General features: G+C 43.1%; 1 protein-coding gene across 6 annotated transcripts in view; it reads left to right on the forward strand.

The window, feature by feature from the left end:
• The window catches only part of PTPRG (protein tyrosine phosphatase receptor type G), a 719983-nt gene that overhangs the window by 558823 nt on the left and 145366 nt on the right, over positions 1–15794 (forward strand). For all 6 annotated transcript variants that reach the window (XM_045496941.1, XM_045496940.1, XM_045496944.1 and 3 more), the window contains one exon: positions 12526–12683. In XM_045496941.1, the coding sequence (XP_045352897.1) occupies positions 12526–12683 (158 nt within the window). The remainder of the gene's footprint in view (positions 1–12525; positions 12684–15794) is intronic.

Here is a 15794-nt window from a genome sequence, read left to right on the forward strand (position 1 = left end):
AAATAACTAAGAAGAAAGGGTGGCTGGCACCTGTCCACTGTCCTCTAAATCATCGACCAGCAAGTGCAATCTGTGAGCCAAATCTTCCCTGCTGCCCATTTTTGTAAATAAAGTTTTACTGGAACACAGCCACATTCATTTGTGTACATATTGTCTGTGACAGCTTCTGCACCATGACAGCAGAGTTCAGCGGCTGTAACACAGAGAGTTAAGGCCCACAAAGCCTTAAACATTTACTCTCTGGCCCTTTATAGAAAAAGTTTGCCAACCCTGCCTTAACTAAATGGTACCTATCACGGTCACTGTGCTAATAGAGTTCGTGGCTTGTTCATGTTGGGATGATGTAAGTGTCTACTCATGTCATTACTTACCATTTGATAGACTTCTCAGAGATGGGCTTCACTTTTGATCTCACCCAAATCGCCATGTAATCCGAATGTGTTTCAACTGAATTAATTAGAGTTCCGGTTTAATGTTTACCTTAAAGAAATCAAATTATTTTCTCCCTTTTCAATAGGAAACCCGATGCTATATCATCTTGCAGCCCACTGATAGTTTTGAACATCTTAACATGCGACAAAATTTCCTGTTTGAAGTTTATGTCTCTGGCATTTAATTACATGGAACTTTCCTGAAGTGTGCTATAAATATTCAGTACCCTGGTCTTGGCTAATTGGCTCACATCTGTTATGGATCCAGGAAGGGCAGATGCTTATCTGAACACTTTTGATCTCAAAATCTTCGAGAAACAGGCGCACTTAAGCCATTTCCACAGTTTCCTGGACTTCAACGTGTCAGAACTACCACCGTAGATGGGAGCTATTTCCATTTCTTTTCTTAGCCAGGGCCAGGAAATGGGATGCTGTGCGGCTTCTATCTTATCACTCACAGTGTTGTTACCAATAATGTTAAGACAGAAAAGGACTTCAAAAGTGATTCCCTTTACATTGAATTTGAATTTGAGGCTAGGTGTCATTTGGCCCAGCCTTCTCTGTCAGTATTTGATCATTTGCACAGGATCATGGGCACCCAAGGAAATGCCCTTTTCCTGGTTGTTTCAATGGGATGTGGAAGGCAAAGAGAAAAGTTTAAATTATGTCTCCTGTCATTTACTGCAAAGGTGCTCACTGAAGTACCTGGGGCTACTTTGTGTGATTTTCCCACCGTGCCATACCAATGTCACCTTGGCATGGGAGAGGCACCATGGTGGCATGGCCAAGAGCAAGGCTCCGGGATTAATACCAGGATTATTTGGACGAGGCACAGCCTGCACAAGTCACGTAAGCTTTTTGTGGCTCTGGTTTCTCAGCTGTATAATGAGGTAATAATAATGCCAACCTTACTGGTTTGTCCCGAGGAGTCAGTGACTTCTTGTACCTGCTGTGCCTAGCACACGGTCAGTGTCAACCTCAGCTGCTGTCACTGCCCCCTTCCCCATCACCATTCCCATTGCTGTTGTTATTAGTTGATGTGAGTATGGAGGTGACGGGATATGATTGCGGATCCCTGAGTGCTGCTTCCGTCACTACCTGGGTGTTGAAATAGAATGTATGTTGCTGGAGTGAGTTGAGTCACACAAAATAAAACCACATGGGGAAGAAAATGGTCACAAAGTGATTGGGGTAGCGAGTCCCTTTGAGATCAGGGGAAGGGGTCATGGGCAAGGAATCAGAAAGTGTGGGAAACGAAGAAGATCCTCTCATCTGGTAATGCCTGGGTGTGGGCCTAACCCTGCCCAGATGTTCTGCACGTATAATCCTAATGAATCCTACCCAACAGCGCATTGAGGTAAAATTCTTAATCTTGTGCTACAGATGGGTCAACTGAGGTTCAGAGACCTCGGCTGATTTGTCCCAGCTCATGGAGTGGAACAGTAATTTGATCCCAGTTTTATTAGATCCTAAAATACATTCTCTTGCCAGCTCTGCTCGGCCAGTTCCTATTTCCATCATTGATTAACTTCCGGATTTTTGTCAAAATCACTTCATTCTTGTAAGCCTCACTTTCTCCTCTGTGAATTAGGTTTGATTGAGTATCAGAAGGATGCTAAAACAATGTACATACCCGGTCAGTTACAACCACTGGGTAGGGGAGAGAGGCGAGCAGTGGACCTGTTCAGTGAGAGTACTGGGTTTTTGTCACTGTATGACTCTATAATTTAAATATCCTGTTCATTTCCTTAATTGTTGACAAGATTCTGCTTTTTGTGTTTCTTTGGAAATACTCATGTCAACATACGTTTTACTCAAATGCCAACCCTTAAATCAAAATGCCACGTTCGGCCAACTGACAGGACCAGTAAACTCAAGGAGCCTAGATGTCTTTGAACCAGGATGGAGTGGCTGTTCCATGCCCTTGGAGTGGGTCTTTGGGTGCTTGAATTCAAGAATCCGATTAATCAGGTGGGCTCTTTCCCAGTCAAGCAGCCTTTGCTTAGAACTTGGAATAACACCAGCTCTTCATGTTATGGTCATGAGCCTGTAGGAAAGGCCAGTGGGCAGAGAATTACATTCTCTGGTGGAGAGTTGAATGCCCACTGGTGGAGAATGTCTAAGAAGCAGAAGTAACAGTCACACCTCTACAGCCTTGTGTAGGTTGCCCCATTCATTCTCAAATGCGATTGCTTGTTGCCCCCCCTTTTAAATATCCTACTACTCTTCATACAGGCACAGGGATCAGCAAACTCTCTCTGTAAAGGGATTGGTAGCAAAGATTTTAGGCATTGCTGGCCATATGTTCTCTGCTGCAACAACTCGGTTGTTTAGTTGTAACCTGGAAGCGGGCATAGACAGTTTGTATACAAATGGCCATGACTATGTTCCAATAAAACTTCATTTACAAAAACAGGTGCTAGGTTAGATCTGGCCCCTAGGCCACTTTTGACTTAGAGTTACTTCGTGATTTAGTTTGATCAAAAAATTTTTTTTCAGCCATGTATAAATGACCTACTCTTTAAGGCACTGTGTTATGTACTGAGGGTATAGTTGGGAGCCACAGTCTGGCCATAATGGAGCCTCCAGCCTGCTAAAGAGAAGAGACCACTATTAAGCCATTACACAGACTGTAATGAGACCGAGGTCTGTACAGCCATGACCTTGGGCAGATTATCAGCCCTCATCAGGATGATGATACCTACTTCACGGAGTTGTGAAGCCTCATTTAGAGAACATCTACAGCAGTGACTGACCCTGAGGTCATACATATAAATGTGCTCTGGTAAGAAGAGGTGATCTATAGAACATCCTACACTGTGGAATGCAGTCCAGGGGTTCAGGTCATTGAAGGGTAAACTGAGGCTAGAGAACCTAGTCAGGATAAACAGATGGGAGTCAATGCTGCTGCCTGGCCCCATGAGCACTCTATACTGTGGTCACATAAAATAGGCCCCGACCCGGCTTCTAGTAGGCTCATAAAGACGATGGAGTCCTTTCATGTGAATCTTGTTGAAAATGTTATATCAATATCCTAATGTCATCAACTGTGTGACTCTCATTTCTTCATATATTTTTGGTCATATATTTGTGTCCTGACATTATATCAGTTTCAGGTACACAGTCTAATGATTTAATGTATGTGTACATTGTGATCACCACACCAAGTCTGGTTAATATCCATCCTCACACATAGTTACAGGTTTTGTTGTTTTTTTTTTTTTTTCCATTTCTTCATATTTTAACAACTCTAAAGTCAGGATGCATCTTACACATGATGTCATGTCATTGTTTAATTAGCAGCATGTTGCCTTGAAATAATAATGTGTCTTATAATTGTCAGTGACTTAGATATGAAAGAGACACAATATCTAGGATGCAGTGGTTATTTAAGATATCCCAACTACCATGCTTGTTTGTTCCTTCATTCTCTTTTCACATAACTATTAGGCACCTGCTATGTTCCAGGCAGTGTTTTAGTTATTGGGTATATGGGGTGGACGGGAAAGGCAAGGTGTTCGCCCTTGTGGAGCAATCAGTCTCTTGGGGAAGACAGACAGTAAACAAGTAAAAGCAGAGTGGGAAGAAAATGAACTAGGTGTGATACGGTGAATGCAGTAGGAACATACCAAGATGGGGTGTCTGGGGTAGGCTCTGAGGAGATAACATTTCACCTTGCAGGACTCAGGGTGAAAAGAAATCCCCCATATGGAGTGACGCTGGGGAGGAGCATTCGAGCAAGGTGGGCGAGGAACAGCAAGGTGAGACGGGTGGGTTGTCAGCAAAGGTGAGCGCAGAGGTGAAGGGCTGCGGAGGTAGATAGATCATATAGGGCCTCGTGGCCACGGTAAGCAGTTTGGATTTTATTCTAATTGAAGTGAGAAATCACTGGAAGATTTGACCTGGGCAGTGTCAGGGTTAGATTTATGTTTATAAAAGCCAAGTTCTTCATTCTTCAGTGAGATTTCCTCCCATCATTTTTACATCAGGGCAAGGCAGGAACTCAGAGCCCAGGGACCCAGAATAGGATAAGAAAGAGCCTGGCGCTGGGCATCCGAGACCCAGATTCACTTCTACTTCACTGTGTGGTCGTGGTTCAGTCACTGTCCCCCTTTGGACCTCATTGTCCTCATTTGTCAAATGAAATGGAACCAACGTCCTCTGTAACTCTTTGGAATCCCTCAGTTCTTTGTGATTCTTGGGGGACTTCCCCAGGATCCCCTCGTTGTAACTTTAGGCTTGTTCCCTAAAATCATCTATCATGAAGCCTCTTACGGGCCAGGCGCATTTCCATTGCTCCACCTTTCCCATTCCTTCCTCCTTGCTGATGTCGGGGAGATGACCTACCTAATAGCCAACATCCATTTATACAGAGCAGGTATCATTGCTTGTATTTAGATCATAAAATTAATTCCTCAGCTCCTTCTAGGAGGCCTCTGCCACCATCTTAATTATAATCCAGTGCTTTCTGACTTCCATGAGGGCATCTAGATGCCATCCCTCAGGCTCTTTATTTCTATCATGACCTCCATTTTCCATTCCTGTGGTCAACAGGCCCTTTGGTCACCAGCTTGTCACACGAAAGCCATTCTCAAATCATACAGCCCATTCATGGCTGATCCAGACTTAACCCAGGATCAGACTCTGGGTTTCTAGACTCATAGACTCATGTTTCTAGACTCATAGAGTCATCAATGGCATCTTCACAATTTTTAGCCTAATTCCAGATTGTACTTTAACCAACAGCTGATCTTTTTCCTCCTAGAGCCTATCAAATTTGGGGCTCTTGAACTTTTCCTTCTGTCTTCCCTCTTGTTCACTTCACCCCAGCCACACAGCAGGAAGAATCCCTTTGCACTTTTCTCTCTGCCTGGAATGTTCTCTCTAGGTTGCTGCATGGCTCATTTCTGCCTTCAGGTTTTTAATCAAATGCTTCCTTCATGAGCCTGCCCTGAAAATTGTCATTTTCAAAATAGTACTCAGGGAAGACCTCACTGAGAAATGTCATTCAAATAGGACTAAGTTATTAGCAGCTGAAAGGCATTTGCTCTAAAATTAGCCATGAATAGAGCAGTGAGGAAATGTTTCAGAGCAAAGAGCCAGTGCAAAGGCCCTGGGTAATGTGATCATGTGTGGCTGTACCTACCAGTCAGAAAGTAGCAGTGAATGATGCTTCGGACACTGTGGGGGCCCATTAATACAGTCCTTACAGAAACTGACTACTCTAATAAACTCAGTATTGTGAAAAACGCAGATTCTCCGCTCAAACCCAGACTTACCGGATCAGAATCTACATTTTAACAAGCTCCCCAGGTGATGTGCATGAACATTAACTCTGAGCAGCAGTGTCATAAATCTCCTTCCCCCATGTAGAGTGACCTGTGACCCAGTGTTTTCCAATGTCACTCTCCCTACGCTTCCCAGCAGGAAGCAGAAGACCAGTCCTACCCCAGTGACTTTAAGCGGTTAAGGGAAACATAATAGCTTTTCCTTACAAAAAGTTTTGGGAAATCCTGAAGAAACTCAGCAGTCATTGGGCTAAAGACAGAAGCTTGGGCTCTCTTTGATTTGTTTATCTTACACACTTCCCTAAAATTGATTGACTGATCATTTGAAGAGTGGCACAGATATCCCTCCCTTAGGGTCCGCCACATTCTGCCCCATGTGACACTGTGTTCCTTGGGGTATGTCTGCTTGTTTGTGTTTCAGTCTCATTCCATAATTCCTGGTTACTGTATAGGCCTCATCTGTATTTTGATTGTTCATCGTACCTTCTAAAGGGATTTCTTCCTTCCTATATAACCAAAGCACTGAAAATATTAGGTTATTAACACACTGAAAAATGCAATCAATCAGATGATTATCATCTAATGTTTTAATGATCACATTTTTAATCCAATTATGCATGTTTGAATCTTTCAAATTTTCTTTAATTAAAGATTGCCTCCTGGCACTGCTATCAGAAATAAGAAATTGAACAGAATCGAGCCAGTTCTAATTTAGTGTTGAAAAGGATAACTGGGCTGCGCTGGGTTTAATGGTTGACCATGACTTTAAAGCCCTCATACAAAATTTTCTAATTGATAAGAAAAATTTAATCATCTTCGGATATACTCCGTTTGCATTCAAATAAGGTATTTCTTTTTCTAAATAAACCTCCCCTAACTGATTATTCATATTGTCGTGCAAAATGCTTAAAAATGAAAGACAGAGTTGGGTGAAATGTAGACTACTTAATACAGTGTGTATTTAATATAAAAGTCATACATTATTCATTTTTGCAATTTGAATAACTTTGAATTTAGCATCCCTGTTCTTCATCTTTTTCTTTGATGAACAATTAATTATTAAAATATAATATTGTCTGCATACAGCACTGGGATCCTTGAAAGTGGAATATGAGATTCATTCCCTTTCAATTCTTTTATCTAGTAATGCACAGAACCTTCTTATTATGGTTTAATGGAATGAATGGTGGTATAAATAGTGTTTCAAATATTTTTCTCAACTAGGTAAGTGGCTGGGAAAGGAATGTTTTGAATTCAAATTACTAATTTGGATCAGAGTTGGAGGCAGCATGCCCTAATCAGGATGGGTTTGGAGTCAAACTGCCCTTTGATAACAAGAGTCAGGTAACAAGTACTTAAATAGGTACTTATGCTGTGCCAGACAACCTCCTCAGCCCTTAACTAATGTTACTTCACTTAATACTCATTTATTCATCTAACCTACTTAAGCGCTTGACACTGTTAAAATCCCATTTTGCAGATATTGGGAGAGTTTATGTTTTCACCTGAAAAGTACATCCTTCCTTCCTTCTCTGTGGCTGTACTTAGGAATTCCCTGTCTTGGGTCCAGCCAGTTACGTACATTGTGGCTTATGTAGGCTTTGTGGGCAGTGTGAGAAAGAGAGTGCCACCATCTCTAAAATTATTTCTAACTTACAACGGAGCATTATGAGCACCCCATTTGTCAGTGGAACATTCCCTATGGGGCTGAGCAGGAAATGGAATGTTCAGGAAGATCAGTAAAAATTAATGTTCGGTGTTAACTAGGAAACTCAAGGAGGAAAGACAACAACTCAAGAGTTAATTCTGGAATGTCTGTTCACCAAAGAAATGATCATTAATGGTAGAGACACTTGAACATGTAAAGTTCTGCTCCCCCCAAGTTGTAGCCCTGGTTATCAGGGTGACTTTCTAACACTTGCCCTCCTACCCCCATCAACGTAAGGGTAGAGAAGAATGTGGCCTGATGGCAAAATCCATTTCACTGACTATCATTGTATGGCCCTTGACCTAAGAATGGTTTTTACATTCAAACTCTTAAGTGAAATGTTATCCCCCACAAAACAATTCATTCTTCTTATAATAGATGTATTGATTTAAAATTGTTCTGTTATTAGTGTTTTGAATATCATTAATAAGGTTGTGCAAAAAAAAAAAAATAAGGTGGTGGAAATGTGTTTGTTAATATAAGTACTTGTGTGTGTGACATCTTTGATTTTGCCTCTTGGCCTGCAAAACCTAAAATATTTACTATCTGGCACTTTACAGAAAACATTTGCCAATCCCTGGCTTAAAACACAAAATGAGCTGGTCTGCTCTCAGCCAAGTGCTTGCCTTGATACATCAGGGCTCCCAAGGCGCCGTGCTAAGCCCCTTATATTTATGAGCTTGCTTAATTGTCACAACAATCCCAAAGAGTAAATACTCTCAGAATTCCCATTTTACAGATAAGGGAAGTAGCTCAGAGAGCTTAAGACCTTTCCCTAAAGTCACACAGCTATTAAATATCCGTTGGTTCCAAAGCTCTTACTAGAGCTTTGGCAAAGAAAATTCTAACCTGTGTTGCCCAGGTTGATGGGCCATATGTCAGACGTGATGCACCTTTAAGGCACTAGTAATCAAGGTTAAAAAAAAAAAAAAAGACGTGCAAGCATTAAAGCAAGTACATAGCTATGTAAGGTGTAGGTGGCCAGGCCTTGGTAGTTTAAAAAAGTAATAATAATAATATAAGTATTAAGAATTAGAATAAGAATGATATCTGTCATTTATGAGATGCTTACTATGTTCTAAGCTCACAACAGCCCGGGAAGCTTTAGTAACTAAGATCACACAGCTTACAGGTCAGGGAGTTGAGATTTGAACCCTACGGGCTGGGAATCTTCTCTCCTCCCCAACTCCTTAGGGACGGAGACATGAGGGGCTGAAGAGGGCAGTGGTTGGATTTTGGTTTTCAGCTCCTACTCCTAGGCTTACTGTCCCAGATCCTGAGCAGTTTCTTTGAAGAAAGGATCCCATCTGAATTTCTGTGTTCTCAAGTGTTTGACCATCCCTCTGGTCTTCTATTTCCCCAGCCGTAAAATTAAAGAATTGGACTAAATTGATGGTTTCCAAGGTGTCCCTGGGTTCCCAGCTCAACGTTAACCACAGGGGCTGCACTTGAACTTGTTGAGTTGGCTGCTTCCCATGTGAGATTTTGTTTGAATAAAGGGTTCCTTGACTCCCAAAGCCTCTGAACTAGGGTGGTCTAAGCCCCTTCCAGGTCTCAGAATCTGACCCAGTGGTGGTGACTGTGGCGTAGTCAACACGCAGCAAAGCTGCTTCTCTGACCCTGTCACCATGTCTACCTGCCCTGCCACCCATTTGATGGCACCTGCTCATCAGTTAATGCTAGAACCTGCCTCTGAAGCCCTTGGGTTTGGTCAAGGACAAAAAAAAAAAAAAAAAAAAAAAAAGCCCTTTTGCACTTATAGCAATGGTTACACCTGCAGTTTCCATCAGTCCCTGCCGAATTCATAAGCCCGTACAGGAACTTGTGTATATTTCAGAGTCCCCGTCCCGCTGAAACAGTGTGCCCTTGTGAAATCCGGCCACCTCAGGTTGGCGGGGCAGGTGTTTCTGCTCTATCTTTTCATGTTCCTTAAAGCCACCACCTGTTCCTGGACTGGATGCTATAGGTGGGGCTTCACCCCTGTGGGTGTGCGAGTGTGGAGGGATTTTCTCGTCTCTACCTGTCTGCCCGCAGCATGCTGAACTGCAGCCCACATATTGGATCAGGCTCCTAGGGGAAAACTCGAAAGATTTTCTGGTCGTTCAGTCTGGAGCCCTTGATCCTAAGGCAGCTCGGTGGGCTGTGGTGTGATGCCAAGTTCACCTACAATGAAGATGGTGATGTTGTGGCTTGTGATGTCAGGCCCTATGCCCCCTGTCTTGCTTGGGGCCTCGTGTTGTCTATTTACACAGCCCAGGAGGCACAGAGGCGGCAAGCAAAGGCCAACATGTTTCCTGCTCCCAGCCAACCCGGTCCCAGCCAAGCTCGCTTGCAGACATTTACCCCATCATTAGGCTGCTGGTAACCAGGTTGAAATTAAAACCCACACTTGCCAGCGGGCGGAGGAGCAATTCGGTGATTTCCGGCCTTTTGTCCAAACAGAAACCGCTTTTGTCATTTTGGTTATAGAACCCTATAATTTGAAGACTTTTGCCTCTATTAGTTAATATTTAATTTTTCTGTTAAAAAAATGGAATTGAAAACCTGTATGAGAATCGGCCAAGTTTTCTGAGTCTCATGAATAAGTGCTTCTGTTTCTGCATTCACTAGTGACCTTGGGCTTGGTTATTTAAACTCTGTGTGCCTTGATTTCCACATCTGTAAAGTTGGATTATTAAAAGCACATACACAGAGTGCTGTAAATTAAAAGCATATAGTGATGGTTTAAGAACAATGGAAGCCTAGGGCATCTGGCTGACTCAGTCACTTGAGAGATTCTTGATTGCAGCTCAGGTCATGGTCTCAGGGTCGGGAGACAGCCCTGCGTTGGGCTCTGCGATGAGCATGAAGCCTGATTAAGTCTCTGTCTCTGTCTCTCTCTTTCTCTCTCTTTTTCTCTCTCTCCCTCTGCCCCTCTCCCCCACTTGTGGTCTCTCATAAAATAAAATAAAATAAAATAAAATAAAATAAAATGAAAGAATAAAAAAGAATAATAAAAGCCTGGGCTCTAAACCCAACTACCTGGCTGTGCATTCCAGCTCTGTAAATTGGGAATAGTAGGACTACTTCGTGGGGCTATATTAAGAATTAAATAAATTAATCATTGTAAAGTTCTAAGAAAAAGACCTGACACATACAGTGAGTACTGCTTAAGTGTTTACAACATGTAAATATTTGGAATAGTGCCTGGCATACAGTAAAAGTTAAATAAGTGTGGAGTGTTATTCAGTTAATCTCTACCAAAAGGAAATTGCCATTTTAATTATTTTAAAAGAGTCGTTTGGGGCATCTAGGTCCCACTTTGGCTCAGGTCATGATCACATGATTCGTGGGTTCGAGCCCTGTGTTGGGCTGTGTGCTGACAGCTCAGAGCCTGGAGCCTGTTTCAGATTCTGTGTCTCCCTCTCTGTCTGTCCCTCTCCTACTTGTGCACTCGCTCCCTCTTTCTCGCTCTCTCTCTCTCTCAAAAACAAGTAAACATTAAAGAAAAAATTTTTTTAGTTTTTTTAATGTTTGTTTTTGAGAGAGAGAGAGATAGAGCATGAGTGGGGGAGGGTCAGAAAGAGAGGGAGACACAGAATCCAAAGCAGGCTCCAGGCTGCGAGCTGTCAGCACATAGCCCAGTGTGGGGCTCGAACCCATGAACCGTGAGATCATGACCTGAGCTGAAGTCGGACGCTGAACTGACTGAGCCACCCGGCAAAAAAAAAAAAAAAAATTTCCTTTGAACGGTTGATTTCTGTTGGGGTTTTGCATTATCCCCCAGTTACAGAGATCTCTCGAGTCTATGGATACACAGTTGCCCAAATACCTGTACTGATTGTTCTGCATAAAAGAAGAAGAAAGAGGGGTGGGAGCCTGGAAAGAATATTCCTGTGGGCACAGATGTGTCCAGAAAGTAACCTGGGGCCCTCAGGTGCCCCCAGGAATGTCCTTGGGCCCATGGTGAAGGCCATCAGGGAGCTAAGACAAACCACTAACAGGACTATGATAGCCTTATTATATCCCTAAAAGGTATAAGAAAGGAATCCCAGACTTAAATTCAGGGCTAAACCTTTGGAGACCCAGGAAGAGAGTAGAGCCTTCTCTGATTTGGGAAAGAGGCTGGATGATCTACTGTGCCTGATTGGGAGAACTATAACACCGTGCCCTCATCCCTGTTGCACTGTTTCTTACTGCCTCCGGACCTTTGCACGTGCTGTTTGCACAGCCACAAATACTTTTCTTCTGTTTTGCCCCCACCCTTCAATATTCACATAGTTAACTTCATCTTCATCTTTAGCTGAGTCAGTCCAAGTTTTGGTGTCAACGTACCTGGGTTCGTATCCCAGTTTTGCCACTTAGGAGCTATGTGATCTCGGCAGGCACTATTCCCTTCCACACCTTGTTTTTCTCATAGAGTTATCGTGAGATAATATTTTTAGGTCCAACTGAAAATATCATTTCTCCTACTTACGGAAAGACCCCTCTGCTTTTGTAAGAAGAAGGAGCCTATTTTCAGGGCCATCATACAACCCATTCACCTCAGGGTTGTTTGTTGGTTAGATTTCACTTTGATTTGGATAGGCACTGGGTGAAACTATAATGAGATGTAACCAACTTTGGAATTGAGCATTGCCGTTGGCTTATAGTTTTCTTTTCATGCTGAGTTTCTCCTGGGCGTCCCAGAGTTCATTCCACTGACTTTTAGTTCTTAAGTATCAGATGGGGAAGGGTTCAGTGGTGAAGCAAGACTGGGAAGGGGTGGGTTACATAAAATCAAGTCCGTTTGCTTTCTGCAGGACTTCTCAGAGACTTCACTGTGCTAGTGTTGTGGCTCTTTCCTGGGGGAAGAGGGAGGGACTGCAGATTGCCCTGCGTTGCTCATCATGGAGCGTGTTTTTCATGAAATACAGTGCACTGTGGTGTCTCAGAACACACCCTGGGAAACCCTGCTTTGTTTTCTGTGGCCCTCCCACCACCAAATGCTAGTGCTTCTCAGGATGTAAACAAACATAAGGCTTGTGATGTGGCACCAGCATGCCGAGGGTTTGACTGTGTGTCTGCAGCATAACACAACTTACCATTGTGCCTTTCTTTTCCCTCTTCCTCCAAACAGAGAAGGAGACCTTTCTGGATCCTTTCGTCCTCCGGGACCTCCTGCCTGCATCCCTGGGCAGCTATTACCGGTATACAGGTTCTCTGACCACCCCACCATGTAGTGAAATTGTGGAGTGGATAGTCTTCCGGAAGCCTGTCCCCATCTCTTACCATCAGGTAGATATTCAGCCCCAAATGGGGCCTCTGTGTTTACTTGTTTGTTTATGTTGACTCAACTGTCTAACATTGTTACAGAACACCAGTAAGGATTTTTTTTTAATTTTGATCCTCTGCTCCCCGTTGATTCCCTCATTCTTTCCAACAAACATATTTTTGAAACCAAGAATTGTAAACTATGAAACATGGCCTCTCAGCCGCAAATTAACTGGCTGAGCAGAGCTGCAGCTATGAAATCGGGTATTATGTAAGTATCGATCTTGAGGAGAGAATAGCTACCCTCTATGATGATGACAGCTTGTGCCAGAAACTCTTCTAAGCTCTTTATATGTGTTGACCCATTTAATCCTCATGAACAACAGTCCTACGCGTAAGTACCCTTTTGTACCCCCATTTAATAGAGAGACACAGAAGTGAACTAACTTGCCGAAGGCCACACAGCCAGTGACTAAACCATGGTGTCTGACCCCAGAGACCATGCTCTGACCCATTAAACGTACCCAAAGTTCAGAAAAGAGGGGGATTGTATACACAATGAAGTGAAAGAATAAATATCATCGATTGAACTCTTTCTGTGTGCAAACACTTTAGTCATAGCCAACTTAGTGGGCAAACACAGTTGAGAGACGGCTCTTGGGCTAAGATGTATACATAAGGACATTGTGGCCTGGAGGGATTGGGTAACATGCCCAAGAATTCATGGCTAATGAATGTTGAAGCCAGAAACCAAGCCCAGGTTTGTCTGATTCCAAAACTCAGTTGGTGACGACACTGACCGCTTCTCTCCCAGTGTGACCTGGGCTGATTTCACTGTGGGATGCATTTAGAAACTGGTGAAATGGAGATGGGTTTGGGGGCCATGTCAGAGGAATAGGAGCCACCAGGCAGGTGGGAGTGAGAAGGGACAGGGAACCTTGGAATCACCTCATGAAGGATAATAGATAGAAGAAAATTCTTAGAGGGGATATATATGAGACGTCGAAATACAGCATGCACTGAAGTAGATTATGTTTCTTCTCCATAATTTCAGAAACGAGCACCAACAACAATGGGTAGGATTTGTAAGAAAAGGGATTTGAGCCATTAACCTGGATGGTCTAAAAATGGAAGGTTCTTACTAGAGCTGCTCACAGAAATGTCTTCCCAGAGCGTGACAGCTGGGACTAAGGAATGTTGTAGTGGGCAAGGGGAGGTTCTGGAATTATGTGATAATATCAATGGTAAAACTGAATACAGAGAACAAGATTGTGGACCTGGCTGCCATGGGGAATAGTCCAAAGATTTTCCTAATAAGGGCAGAGAGTACAGAATAGAGACCGGGGAAAATAGGGTTGGATGGTGTCGTGGTCAGGTCTGTTTTGGATTTAAGAAATAGAAACCCACTTAAGGTAGCTCACATAAGGGGGTATTTTAAAGAAACAGTAGTCGAGGCATCCTGAGACAGAGCTGTCATAACCAGGACCGTAACTAGAAGATGAAGCACATTCTGTCTTTCAGGGGCCACACAGGGTCTTAAGTCTTGGAGTTTCTGCCACAGCTCTGTGATTCTGTACTTCCACAAGATTCTCATCCCTTCTCTCTCCCAGTTTGTTTTCTTTTGATTACTTGGCCAAATATGGTTACTCTCATACCTATTTACCTTTCGACTCAAATGCCAGCTACCAGCTAACAATACTGTGGGTCCTACTTCAAGTATTTGAGAAGATGAATCTGAATAGATGTTGGCTGGCCAACACATTGGCTGGCCTTGGGTCCCGTGTCCATCCTGAAGTAAATCATCAAAGGTACCAGGTAGCATTCTAAAGCTTTAAGTGTTGTCCCTCTGGGGGTAAATGGAGCACGTTTAGAAGGAACTATGTGCAGGAGACACACGTTACAGTCAGGCCACACAGACTTATTTGGCTTCACTGCTGTTGACGTTGTACTTTGAGAATTTTGTTTTCTCTTACTTCTTCTCTGATGAACAAAGAAGTACTAGAAATTTGGTTGCCGGACAGGATTTCCAGCCCTAAGAAGACAATGAATTAGGAAATGAGTTTTCTTCTTCATGTTGAAGTCAGCATTGTTTTATTAGAATAAAGTAAAATCGTAATCCAAATTTTTATCTCCCCTGGGTTGGGGCAGGGCATTTTGAAAAGGGATCCTTTTTTTTGTCCCTTAAGATAGAAGCTTTTGTTTTCAAAGATACAAGGGCTTGAGAGAACAAGGTTAAGACATGCAAGTCTGGTTACTTTTTTTTGTAGGACACTGTGAAGGGAAGAGGCAAAGAGTAGTAATTGTTTAGTACTGGCTTTTATTAGAATTTCTGATATCTCATGGGTCCAAACAAAAGGCGGAGGTGTAGGCTTGGGTGTCTTGTCAAGTGCTGTCAGTGAGAAGCATTTTGACATCCGGTGACTGGGGGTCTTAGAAAGTGTTTGGTTAACAGCTGTTTGCTCTTCACTGCCTGCCACTGAGACCCTCAGAGAGAAGAAGCAGTGAAAGAGTTTTGCTCTGTGACTTCCAATATGTGACTTTTCTGTAGGTAGTGTTTTTTCAAGGAAATAGTGAAGAAATAAATTAATCGTATTGGCTTCCCAGTTTCTTTACTAGAAACCGCCCTTAGATAATCCTTTTATCAGACACAGCTTCATCTGTTCCTCTCCTTCCCTTTCTGTCTCTCTCTCTCTCTCCCCCAAGGGAGGAAAACAGCTCATTTTCATGTGGCCAAACAGAATCCTTTCTGGCGCACTGCTTGGAGGTCACGGCGGTGTCAGCCCTTGGAAAGGAAACCATTAGCCATCCAAGTATTATCGCTTCAGACCTTCCCACCCTGACCCTGCCAACATTCTTTCGGAAGCTAGCACAGAATGTTCGTTGCAGAAAGGCAGACAGCCAGTGCGGAAGACCAAGTAGACAGAATCCCATGTCTGCTTCTGTCAGAAGGAAAACATTCCTAGTTCCTCTTCCTTCCCTTTCTCCAAAGACTGTTTCCTGTTCTCTCCTGTCTTACGCAGCGTGAGTGCCTGTGGGTGATGGAGACGAGAGTGTGTTCGCCATAAAACGCAATGGTTAGCACTTGTATGATGTGGATTCTTTGAAGCCTTCTGGGTATGAACAACTGCTTATTTT

Source organism: Leopardus geoffroyi, chromosome A2 (assembly GCF_018350155.1).
Source record: "Leopardus geoffroyi isolate Oge1 chromosome A2, O.geoffroyi_Oge1_pat1.0, whole genome shotgun sequence".
Taxonomy (NCBI): Eukaryota; Metazoa; Chordata; class Mammalia; order Carnivora; family Felidae; genus Leopardus; species Leopardus geoffroyi.